Source organism: Dipteris shenzhenensis, chromosome 15 (assembly GCF_047967505.1).
Source record: "Dipteris shenzhenensis isolate YYH24624 ecotype China chromosome 15, Dip_SZ_1.0, whole genome shotgun sequence".
Taxonomy (NCBI): Eukaryota; Viridiplantae; Streptophyta; class Polypodiopsida; order Gleicheniales; family Dipteridaceae; genus Dipteris; species Dipteris shenzhenensis.
This window is the reverse complement of record NC_141610.1, coordinates 44,467,264-44,480,516: the sequence shown is the minus strand read 5'-3', so window position 1 is coordinate 44,480,516 and position 13,253 is coordinate 44,467,264. Positions and strand designations below refer to the sequence as shown.

General features: G+C 45.0%; 1 protein-coding gene across 2 annotated transcripts in view; it reads left to right on the top strand.

Annotated features, from left to right (window-relative positions):
- The window catches only part of NRPC1 (nuclear RNA polymerase C1), a 209,708-nt gene that overhangs the window by 20,975 nt on the left and 175,480 nt on the right, over positions 1–13,253 (top strand). For both annotated transcript variants that reach the window (XR_015542205.1, XM_087385582.1), the window contains exon 3: positions 8,716–8,871. Coding sequence is in view for 1 of the 2 variants with exons in the window: in XM_087385582.1 (XP_087241708.1) it covers positions 8,716–8,871 (156 nt within the window). In the remaining variant the exon portion in view is untranslated. The remainder of the gene's footprint in view (positions 1–8,715; positions 8,872–13,253) is intronic.

Sequence of the window (13,253 nt, the reverse complement as noted above, 5' to 3'; positions counted from 1 at the left end):
ACATCATGGCTGCATATGATCTTCTTTGCTTCTGGATCCCAGAGACGATAGCCCATCTCTCCACCTTCACCATAACCCAGAAAGATGCATTTTCTAGACTTAGGATCTAGCTTCTTTCGAAGCTCTTTTGGCACATGTGCATATGCCTCACACCCAAATATATGCAAATGAGAGTAAGAGGGCTTCTTGCCACTCCATGCCTCTTCAGGAATACCACCATACAAACTCTTATTAGGTGATCTATTGATCACATGTACTACAGTCTTCATTGCCTTAGCCCAAAAACCACCAGAAAGATTTGCATTGGAAAGCATGCATTGCAACCTTTCTTGAATGGTACGGTTCATCTTTTCTGCAACTGGATTTTGCTTTGGAGTACGAGGGGATATGAGCTCCCTCTTAATCCCACGTGTATCACAGAAATGCTGAAAGTCATGAGAGAGATACTCTCCACCATTGTCAGTCCGTAGGCATTTAAGCGTTCTACCTGACTGATTCTCAACCAAGGCCAGGCCAGCCATTTCTGAAATACTTGGAACACATCACTCTTCCGAGCTATAGCATAAGCCCACACTTTCCTAGTTGCATCATCAAAGAATGTCACATAGTATTCAGCCCCGCCTAATGACTGTGTAGGCATGGGACCACATACGTCTGAATGCACAAAATCAAGCTTTTCAAAATCTTTCTTTCCCCTTCCTTTATGGGCTGATTTAGTCTGCTTCCCATAGAGACAGTGCTCACAAAATTCAAAATCAGAGAAACTTAAATGCGGTACATAACCCAAACGGCATAAGAGTTTCATTCCATTCTGGCTCATGTGCCCCAACCTGCAATGCCACAAAGAAGTGCTTGGCTGCTCGGTTATTGCAACAACATGATCAAATACCCCTGATCCATGTAAGGGATACAAAGTCCCACACTTGGCACCCCTGGCCAAAAGCATAGAGCTCTTTTGAATTTTCCAACTCTAAAAGCCAAAAGTGGTGTAAAACCAGCATCATCTAGCTGACCCACTGAAATAAGACTCTTGGTCAGCTTAGGCACATGTCTCACATGTTTCAAAACAAATGCAGACCCATTTGCAAAAAAAAACTTTATGTCACCTGCTCCCACTATGTCACATGCATAGTCATTTCCAAGATGCACACAACCTGTCTTTCCACTGTCATAAGTGGAGAACCATTTCCTATGGGGAGTAACATGGAATGAAGCACCAGAATCCAAAATCCAATCTTGGGAATATGCATCATCTGAAGTGGTAAGCAACTCTGCAGATAAACTAGACATGAAGAGAACGTCATTGTCACTATCATGTGTGACTGCATTAATCTCCTCGATCTTCACTTTTCCTTTGTCCTCCCTTGGACTCTCTTCCTTTTGATTTGCACCCCAATTTGCATTCTTTTTCTTATCCTTTTGCTCTCTTTTCAGCTTGTAGCAATCCTTTTTCATATGGCCCTTCTTGCCACAGTGGTAACACTCCATGTTCCGTGCCCTGGATTTGCTATGAGACTTTCCTCTTTCTTGGGACTTCCCCCTGAACTGTGATCTGTCCCTTTGCACATTTAAGGCTGCATCCTGCTTGTTGCCATCCATAGACTTCCGTCTAATCTCCTCGGCTAACAAGCTACCCACAACATCATCAAATTTCAGTACTCCACCAGGTGCAGAGTTACTGACAGCTGTACGGAAGGTATCCCATGAGGATGGCAATGAACATAAGAGAAATATTGCCTTAGTCTCCACATCAAAATTCATCTTTTGAGCCTGAAGCTGGCTGAAAATAATATTGAATTCATTCAAGTGAGAAGCAATGGAGACCCCTTCCTTCATCTGCAGCTCAAACAACCTCTTCATGAGGTAAACTTTATTAAAGGCAGTTTCCTTTTCATAAGTGGCACACAATTTCTTCCACAAATCTTCCGTAGTCTGCTCATTTACTACTGTGAAATAAACTGACTCTGCAAGATGAAGTCTAATAGTAGATTTTGCTAATGCATCCAACTCATTCCAATCATCCTCAGCAATATTTGCAGGCTTAGCTTCAATCCCTGCCAAGGGTTTAATCTGCTTCTTTTGAATAAGCACATCCCTTATTTGTTCTTTCCACAAAGAAAAGTTTGTCCCATCAAACTTTTTAATGCTAAAAAACTCCTTTTCAGACATGGAAGAGGATGCCATGATGCAAAATAAAGCAAAATCCCAAATGCTAGTGCCTCAAGAGAGAATCACACCAAATACCAGGTGCACCCAAATGTGTATGCCACAATAGACTGAAATATCACCAAAACCCAAAACTCAAAGCATCTGACTCATGTGCATATACTATGCATCCATATGAGCAAATCTAGCCCAAAAGAAAATGCCAACTGCAATGGTAATCCAAAATGCCAATAAGTGCCAAATGACTCAAGCATAAACACCGTCCACTGGCATATGCATTAATAATATCTCATCCAAGAGAGCATAGCACTATTAGTGCATCACCTGCAATGTGTCAAAGCTGTCCCTCAGCTTAAAATTGTTGGAATATGGAAGCAAGAACTAGAACTAGAAACTGGAAATGAAATAACAAGACTGAAAGACTAGAAATACCTTGAGAAGAGTGTAGACAAGACACAAGCTAGACTGATTGATTACAATGATGTGACCCATTGAATATATGGGCCAAAGTACAAGACATAAAGCAAGAGTGCTTATGGGATAATTGTAGAAGTGCCACATGGCACACACTTAAGACATAAAGACTAGACTTAGACTTAGACAAATGTAGACTAGGAAATAGTACACTTAGTGTGCACTTATCTCCAACAAAAATAGCATCCATGTGTAAAGCGTTCATAAAAATAGCATCCCACAAGGCAATTTGGGCCTATCAGCGCATCCAATAAGGACCGCAATAAATCATCCACTGTAACCCAATGCACACCACGAATGAGCGCACACTGCTCAAACTGCAACCAGAGTGATTTGCATAAGGTATGCTCAAGAAATCATAGTCCCACGGTAATGACCGCTACTGAAAATAGAACCTGAGATGCCTCAAAACATGGGTGCCATTGCATAATCGGACTCAGCAAGAAAATCTACAAATATCTCTCTTCTGCCGGAACTCCAAAATCCCAACCGATGAGTGAGAAATGGGAGTCAACACTTATCCAGTGCCATGTGGCATAAATCTAAGGTTTCAAAACCTTAGAATGAAAAATGCATAACAGAGAGACGAAATCGAATACATAGAGATCTATAACTCTGAAAATCCTCCACCGAATCGCGCAAGAACTGACAGGTAGGGGTTTTTGGGCGTCCGAAACGCAATGGGACAGACAGTTTTGGAAACCGTGGTCTCAATCACTGGGTCCAACACACGGACTGAAAAACGTTTTTGGAAACAGAGCTGTTTGTAAACTCCACCAGAGTGCGAATGATGAGCAACATAGAAGTTTGAGGACCTCGTGAGTCCACCGGAACTGACAGATCTGCAAATGGTTGCTCCAAACTTGAGTTCCAACACTCGGTCAAACAACGCAGAAACTGACACAGTGAGTCAAAAATCCAATGAAATGATCCCAGATTCAAGAATGAAGGTGTTTCCAAGCTCCTGAAGTGAAGTGGACACCAAAAGCAAGCAATAGTTGCCTCTACAAGTCAATACGGAGTCTCTGTCATCGAACGAAACAGGGAAAAGCTCAAAAAACGACTTTTTCTTTGAAAACACTTAACAGGCTCTCAAAACCACTTTGTAAAACCAAAGTAACTTTTCCAAAGGTTCCTCCAAGGTCTCTGCACACTGGGATGCAATTAAAGTCGCCCACAAAGCTTCTCACAGAGCTTCTCCTTCCTCCCACAGAGCTGCTGAGCTTCTAGGCATTCACGCACGCTCAGGTAGATCACTCGGGCTCTGATACCAGTTGAGAGTGCTCTCAACGGAAGCAAGAACGGAAGAGGGAGAGAGAGAGAGAGAGAGAGAGACAGAGAGCCACACAAGTTTTTGGTGGGTGCAGAACCACCCTAATCTTCTTTTTCATTCATTTATATATGTGTTTGAGTATTGTACATAACCGGGGTAAAGGCACAGTGACCTTTAACCCCCACACTGGCTATCTCTAGACTCGAGCCCGCGTGCTCCACCTGGAGCTTCTGTAGACTTTTCGTCCAGATCCCTTCCACCTTGCTGTCTTTACACCAGCCTAGGTGGGCAGCACTCTTTGCTAAGTCTGCAGCTCCTATGTGCTCCCTTTACCTCCAGTGATGAGGCCTAAGGCAAGCTCCCTGCTGCTCCTTTCTGCTGGTACTTGTGCTGCTCCAAGTGATGTGAAATGAGGCCTAGGGCCTCTCCTTTTATAGGCCCCAAGGGGGCTGGCAAAAAAAACCAACCAGCCTGTTACAGACTGGCCGACCAGTCTGTGGCTGGTCCAGCCCTAAAAGGGCACACACCCCATGGCTTTTGGCCCAAACTTCCAGGGCCCTTTGGCCCTCCATTCAAGGCAGGTATCCAGCCTATAAAAGGCCTGCCTTCTGCCCACTGACAGCCATATTTGCTGCTGCATATCTGGGCCTGCACATCCTGCCATATCTGCCAGGTCCTCTTCCCAGCCATGTGTGCAGCGCCGTACACTGCTGATGTCATCGCGCCCTGCCAGGTCAGATCTAGGGCTTGCTGTCCCCGCCTTCTGCTCCTTCCACAGGTTCCGTCCTTTGCAGCCTTCTTCTCTTGTGAGGTGCTGCCCATGTGGCAGCCCCCTCTCTCTTTCTTCTCTAGCCATCTTCTGCCCTAGGTCTCCCTCCCCCACGCTCTCCTCATTTGGGGGCTTACAGATGGGGAGGTGACCTTTCCAACAGAGAGGATGGGAGAAGTTACTAAAGCAAATGCACAAGAGTGAAGGAAGATGAAGGATGAGTTGGCTTTTTATAGGAAAAAATATGGAATGTGTGGCTCTGACGATGCACAGAGAGACAGGTACATAGTGGGCATTGGGTCTGCTCTGTGGTGGGAAGATTTTGGGTCGGATACACCTTTGTTGCAGAGTTTGCCTAATGGCATTTTGAGTAAAGGAGCGAGTTCCTCTCCTTGTGAGCGCTTGTGGAGTAGCTTTGGGCACATTGCATCAAAGAAGAGGAACAAACTTGGACATTAAAGGCAATTGACCTTGTGTTTGTGCATGCAAACTTGCGTTTGGTTCAGAGGATGAAGCTGGGTGCAGCCGCAAGGAATTCATTTGATGGAAGCAAAAGGATGGCCAGCCAGGCCAGCACATTGTGCTTGGTAATCCATATGTTGGTTATGACCAAGGAGATGGAGATGATGTAGATGATAGAGATGATGAAGAAAAGCAAGAAGGCAGCGACCACAATGCTGCAGATTTAGATTGATCATTGATATGGATAGTGCTTGGTGGATCACAGCAATCATGCCGCAGTGCATCATGCATGCAACATCTAGCCTTTAGGGGGTCTCCTTTTCTTGTATTGGAATTCCAAGACTCAAGTTGATCTCATATTCTTGTCTTTTATGGACTTTCCTTTTGTATGCTAGTTAGCAAGCTATAATGTATTATCAATGGTCATTCATGATTCATCTATCACGAAGATTTTGTTTATGTCCTAAGTCCTGATTCCAAATTTGGCCCAAAAGAAGTTGTAACTTGTTTTGAGTTGTGAATTTAGTAACCAATTTTCTTAAATTCTAAGTGTTTTTAATGTATAGAATAGTGTGTTTGTTATTGACGTGGCGTTCCCTTCTTCTTGTTCTTGTCCCTAGGATTTTGGATTTCATGTTCCCTAGGGGTTGGCCATCCATTGATGTGCATGTTCCCTAGGAACTATCATCTCTCCTTCACAACAGTGTGCTCTTCTACTGGAGAGCATCGTGAGGAAACTCCCTTTTTGGACTTTAAATAGACTTGACCTTGCCTCTAGAGTGGTAGTTGTCAAACCACGTACTGCTGGCCACAGCCTTGTTTGTTCGCTCTTGTTGGTGCCACTCTAGGTATTGCATCACTCATCTTAAAAGATAGACCATGAATTTTTAATGGAGTGGGCTTGATGGTTCAGCAAATACGAGAGCCAGGGTGGTGTGGGAGACAATGATTCTCTCCACACAGAAAGGTGGCCTTAATGTCATTGATTTAGATTTGCAATGTAGGGCTTTACTTTATTCTAATTAGTTGTGCTAACCTTGGAATAGCCATGTATTAGAGTAGCCCAATCCATAGGATCTAAACCCATCCACGCTAGCACTAGTCTCAACCTTAGGTTAATTCAAACCCTAGGTTAGACTACTCCCTAACCCTAGATTCAATCCAAGGTCACACATTAGTCCATCCTTGGTTCTCGACAGCCCAGTCTTGGCTAGGCCCTAGTAGCCCAGTTATAAACATAACATTCTCCCCTCTTTAAACTGGAGTTATGTTACACATAAATGCACATATGTAGAAGAACAATACCAATTTTGCAATTTTTCAATATCATGCCATAGATTACCAAACTATACTCCTCTTTCAAATTTGGATTCAATGTAGTATTTGCAAGGTAGTATCTATCCAAAACCCTTAGAATCTATCTGAATACCTATAGGAAAAAGAGAAAATTATTAGTCTAATATGCCCTTGACAGAGTTAGAATAGAAAGTTAAATAAACAAAGAGTGATGTCTTTATTAAATCACATGACCATTTAGTAAGCCACTCGTCACCCTACCCCAAATCCATTGGGTATGTCTTTATACAAGACTCATTGCAAGAACTTCTTTCATAATTACATTGGTTCCAGCAAAGTGATCGGCTTTACTAAATACTGGCTAAAGAGCATTTATCTCTAGTTAGATACCCATCCATCTGGAAGATATTCAACCATATACCACTTATGGAAATTATGGGCTTGCTGGTATAGGTTTCCGATTCCTAACACCTAGAAATTCTGATGCATCCATCACTAGTATATGTAGTGCCCCATACCACTACAGGCCATCCATTCAGATGTCCTATTTGGATCATCATAAGCATATATCTTGGTAGGATCAAAACAATTAATACTAAGGTCTAAACAAATCCATCTTGGACTTATAAAATAGTGACTCTAGTGCTAGATTCTAGAAAATCATTCCTGACTTCCTCACCGGCTATGCACCAGCCAGGGCGACATGACATACGGAGGATTCCGCTCCCCGCTCCAATTCTTTTCTTTTCATCGTTACATCCAGATGTATTTGATTATGTATGATCAGGCTTAGGATTCAGCACGGGTGATGATGCTCGTTTCAGTAGCTCCACCCTTACTGTGATTTGTATCAGGTTTTCTTTCAGTCTCATAGACCCATCGGTCTTCCGAAGACTCTAATAAAATTTCTTTCTTTTCTTTCTTTCTTTCTTCTCTCTCCCCATAAAAGAAGACATGGCTGCCTAAATATGATCAGACTTAGGATTCGGCACGGATGATGATGCTCATTGCAGTAGCTCCACCCTTACTGTGATTTGTATCAGGTTTTCTTTCAGTCTCATAGATCCATTGGTCTCCCGAAGACTCTAATAAAATTTCTTTCTTTCTTCTCTCTCCCCATAAAAGAAGAAAAGGCTGCCTAACTATGTTGACAACCATTTTAAAATACCTTGGCCTTGAGAGAGAGGTAAAGGTGGAAACTTAGTAAAGTACACAACTTGACTCCTCAATTTTCTATTCTCAAGGGCCATCAAGACTACTCACACGAGTAACCTCTTTTTCTTTCCATGAAAATTGACCCTCAACATGTGAGCCTAACACTTTTTCTTAGCCGGGTTGCAGCTTCACACATCTGTCCTTGCATTCACAACATATAGGAAAGTGGACCCTCATCTATGTTTGATAGGATGTGTCAAAGCGAGCCACTTAATTTCCAAAGCACTCCTGCCAATCCCAAGCAGGGCATAAAACAAGGGATTTCATAGATCAATCATGAACGGTACCCAATATTCCTATACCTGGTGCTTAGTCCGAAGCACCTGAGGAATTAAGAGTAAGAAGTCTTTCTCAATTTAAAAAGAGTTTGGATCTTTGTACATGAAATCTTCAAAGCTCAAAAATTTTGTGAATTTAATTTTACAGCAAAGTAGAAAATTTTAGCGGTTTCTTAGATCATAGTATCACTCAATATTCTTTAAGTTCAAGAGTTCATATATTTGATAGTGGAGATTGGGATGGAAGTGGCCTATATCAAAGTGTTTGAACTATCCTAATCAAAGTATTTGAGATTCGCAACAAGCTTTAGTGAAACTCAGTAAAAAGAAATTGTATAAATGGATGCTCAAGTATGTGTGGGTGTGTGGATTTGTATGTGTGAGAGCATATGTTTATACTATGGTCTACACCCACTGGTTTTCAACCTTATGAGTGACTATCATGAAATTAAAACTGCACTATATTGTGTTTTTAGAGGATGAGTTTGGGCATGTTCGTGGATTCATCTAGATATAAGCTTTAGTGAAATTTCTACATAAACTTGGCCTATGCCACAATCATTTTGTTTAGTGTTTGAGTTGATTTCTGATTGTCGTTTGCTTATTTGCTAATAAACTCCAATTCAGAAATTTAATGCAAGTTTTGCACATTACCACTTCTCTTGTATTATATTGTTTGTGAATTTCAAAACGTAAAATGAATGCTCAGATATCATTTGGTTTTGTTTTTTTTTTCGGTTACTTTCATATAATAACATTTTCCTGAAATCTCATGTTGGCAGGGTACTACCAGGAAAAGGAGAGATGCTCTGTGCTCGACATGTTTTGGTACATTGGCAACATGCCCTGGTCATTTTGGTTATATTAAGCTCGAGCTTCCTGTTTTCCATATTGGTTATTTCAAGAGTATCTTGAATACTCTTCAGTGTATATGCAAGGTACTTACACATTTCAAAACATTGGTCCAAAGGCGAGAGATATCAGCTTTGTTGGTGCTTCTAGTTTCATTGATTATAGTTTTGAAACAAAGACTTGCTTACCGCCCAGCAACCCGAGATATCAGCTTTATTGGCGCTTCTAGTTTTGTTGATTATAGTTTTGAAACAAAGACTTGCTTATCACCCAGCAACCCCTACTTCTTTAACGAAAATGATGTCATATTAAATGTGCATGTAAAGTGTCTATGAACATCTATTGCCTATCAGATCTCTCTTTCTTTAACCCGTGTTCTCGTTTTAAGAAATACCCCATTGAAGCTTGGCTTTTACATGGCTCCATATGATACTGTAACATTGGCTCATATGTTTCATAATAGGGTAGTATTAAAATCCCACCTGGGCCATAGCAGCTCCCATACATGTTGATGGATTAGATTTAATGGTCTTAAGTTGAAGAAAGGCTCCTATTTCAGTATAGAATCAGCTCACCATTCCTTGAGCTTTGCAAGAATTGAAATTGTTGTGCTTTGCACGTTGACATCATAAAGGGACCTTATTTTGATTACTTCTTCTAGAGATCTCTAGAGTGATTCACTATCTGCTCTTTCCAGCTAGTGCGTTGGTCTTGGTGGGCTTTTAACAGCTTAACATGCTCTTGCCACAACCGCCATTCTGTTTTCACATACCCTTAACATGCTTAACAGCTTAACATTCTCTTGCCACAACTGACATTCTGTTTTCACATGCCCCTCTTCACAGAAGTAGCACTTGACCGTCCTGTTACCTCGGTCCGGTATCTACATCGTGGTGCTCAGTAATAGGGTCAATCTTGGGGTCGGTCTGGGCAGTCATTCCGTATATCTATCCTAGGTTAGGGTCCTTGTTCTTCCTTCAAGGCTTGATTAGCCTTGATTTTTCTCTTTTTATACCAGCACTCGTCTGTGGTTGACTGCAATGGGCGACCCAGTTGTTCCAGGCAGTGATGCTTGCCACTGTCTCCTACACACTGCCCTCCGGTAATGACAATGAACGGCGTTAAGGAACTCCATCTGTAGGACTTGCTCACCATGAAATCTGTATGCCGGTGATACCGGATCAATAGCAAAAGCGTGGCATCCCTGTGTGAGCCATGCCATCATCCTCCACGTGAAGTCTCTCTGCATCCTCTTTGTCGTGGCCACAATCCAGAACGCTCCTGTCCAAATGCTGTGTGATGTAGAACTCCAAAGGCAGTGTTGGATCGTCTCTAACTCCCTCTCTGTACACCAGGCACACGTGCCATCAACCTCATCTGCTCAGCCCGGGGCCGATCGGTAAGCCCCCATGGGCTACCATCTAGAAGTAGGAGATCTTTCATGGCCGAAGGCTAGACCATAGTTGTGGCCAAAAGCGGTTGACCACCTCCCTAAGAACCTTTTGCTCCAGCCAATGCTATTTCCTCTATGTGTCTACCAATGTGAGTCGTGTAAGAAAAGAAGGGTACCTCAGGCATCTTGCTTGAGTGTCTGGCCAAAACCACTCTCTTGGGTCCCACTGGATGTCCCTAAGAAGCCTGCCCTCCCACAACCAGAGCCGCCAAATTGCTCCCACTGGGCTGGCTAGGACCGTGGTCGGGTCAAGATGCCAAACTCTGCCGAAGTGGCCAACCACCCCGATCCTCTGCCACTCTATACCCTCTAGGGCTGCCAGCTCCTCCGCCTCTCGCTCTGACTCGGTTTGTAGAAGGCCACCTAGTCCCACCCTGTAGAACCTGCGGCGAATGAAGCCCATGTGCTCTTTGAAGAAGCGGACCCTGAGAGGTACTCCTGTCCGCAAGAACTGACCGTCCTAGCGGTGAGGGGTCTAGGGGCTGCACAACCCCTCCCACCACAACTCCGGGATCGCTGAGTGAATCTCGACTATGTGTATGCCTGTGCCTCACAGGTAAGAGAGTGACTGTGCTCAGGCTTGTGTATCCATGGAGAGACGGCTCCAAGACCCAAGGATCTTGCTGGGCCGCTGTCCCACTTTGCCCATCCGATGTGCCTCCTCTGATCGAGCATCCGACCGTCTGTGTCCCTGACCTCCGGATGCCAGAGAAAAGGCTGCCTTTCGAACTCCTCCCTACAGGAAGTGCTGGCTCGGAGGAGTCATTCTAAAACCCTGTGCCACACCTTGATCAAACTCCTCATGAAGGGGGATCTTCTCCCTGTGAACGTGCCTCCGAGAAAATCCACCTGTAAGCTTGCTGCCACTGCCCACCTATCCAAGGCGTGTTCTTGAGAAGCCCCCTCTATAGGAGGAGCTTCTAGGGCTCTGTGCCAGGTGTGAGACCCCAAACCAATAGCTTGCCCAGGAGGGCCCAACTTTGCATCTCTGGGTCTATAATACCCAATCCCCCTCGAGATTGTGGAAGGATCACTATTTGCCATGCCACTCTAGCCTTGGTGTTCCGGGTGCCGTCGGAAAGCCTTGGTGTTCCGGGTGCCGTCGGAACCCACCTATAGAAAGTTGCGCACCAGTCTTCTGAGCTGCCCCATGCAACCCTTGTGGAAGCACCAACAAGATGCAATGTACCAGGATGTAGTGAGTAATATTTGTTTGACAACAAGAGCTCTACGTGTGAGGGAGAGTTTGGCCGAGCTCTAATACAAGAGCTTGTGTTGAACCATGAGCGCTCTCTAGTATTGGGGCAATCTGCTGCTCTGCCATAATATACAACCCCACCTGACATCATAGGTATCGCGCTGTCTGTCCACGGGGATCCACTTGAAGCCGAGACCTGCCCCCCTCTTGCGGATCTTCTGAACCTCCTCCGTGCTTATGAAGAAGCCTACGGATTTGGTCCAATTGATCCGTGCCTCGTAGGCCTCACAATAAATGGCCAGATCCCCCGTGACCCTCTCGAGGCTCGCCACTGATCTCTCCACAAACAAAGCTATGTCATCCGCAAAATCTGAGTCCAATAGCTCATCCTCCTATCGAATCGAAAGTCGCATGGCTGAGAGATTGACGGCCTGAGAGCGTAGAAAGTAACCCATGGGCTCCGTCACAAAGAGGAAGAGGAAGGGGGTAAGAGGGCAGCCCTGTCGGACCAAACGGGATAAAGGAAATGCCTCTCCTATGTGGCCGCCAATGGTCACTTGATTGGAGCTCTGTACATAAAGTGCTGAGACCCCTCGGATCCACCGCTCAGAGAAGCCCAATTGCATCAGCGTGCCCTCAAGGAAGGACCACTGCACCCTATCATACGTCTTCTTGAAATCCAAGAGAAGGATAGCGAGAGGTTGAGCCTCCTCTCTGATCCAATCCACTGCCTCTGAGAAAGTAAAAATGTTGTCAAGGATGTTGTGTTCCTGGAGAAAACCGGTCTCTGTGTCGTGGATGATATTTGGGAGGTGAGGTCATAGCCGCAAACTCAAGCCTTTGGCCAAAATCTTGTACGCGGTGTCCAGTAGTGTAATCGGCCTCCACAGCTAAATGTCCGTCGTGTCTCTCCCTTTCAAGTTTCGGGAGCAAATAGATCCAACCGCAACTCGGGGACCGTGGGAGAGCCCGCGTCAAAGATCTCCTGGCAGGCCCGTAGGAACAGAGTACGGATGTGCTCCCATAATAAATGAAAGAAAGTCGGAGGCAAACCATCCTCTCCTGGGCACTTCTACGGGGGAAGGGTCTTGAGGGCCTCCCAGAGCTCGTCCTCCGTGAAAGGGGCCTCTAGGCATCCACTTAGGTGCGGAGAAACCACTGCTGGAACCTGCTCCCACATTGCCTCTCTAGCCACGGAAGCTGCGGTCTCCTCCTCTGTTTGGAGCAACTGTCTTTAGAAATCCGTAGTCATCTCTAAAATCTCCCATATGCATCTAACCATGTGTATCTCTCAGCCGCTGCAAATTGCTGAGCGTGGCCGGGTGACTTGGAAGAACAGCCGAGTCATCCTATCCCCCTGCTGCACCCATCCGGCGCGGGAAGAGGTATGAGAACTCAGCCCTTAGCATCTCCATGTCCTGTAGGATTAGTCGTCTCCATGTCCTGTAGGATTAGTCGCGCGTGCTCAGCCACTGCGAGCCAGGCTCCTGTTCTCCGAGGCGCTCTATGGAGGCCAAGTCTCTCCTCAAGCCTCCTCCTAAGCGCCTGGGACTGAAGCTTTGTACTACTCTGCCTAACTCGCTAGGGGTCTTCCCTCTAGCTGCTGCCAGATCGTTGCAATGGAGTGTTGTACCTCTACCTATTGAAGCATGCTGTCTGGGATGCAAATCCCCTTTTGGGGGAGGTCCGGGCGAGGCTGCTCTAAGTGAAGTATGATCAGAGAGTGGTCCGACATCGTGGTCACTGCTAGGATGCCATTAGATCCCCCTCTGTGTAGCGCCCAATCCCAACATAGAAATGGTTCAGGCGCTCTAGCA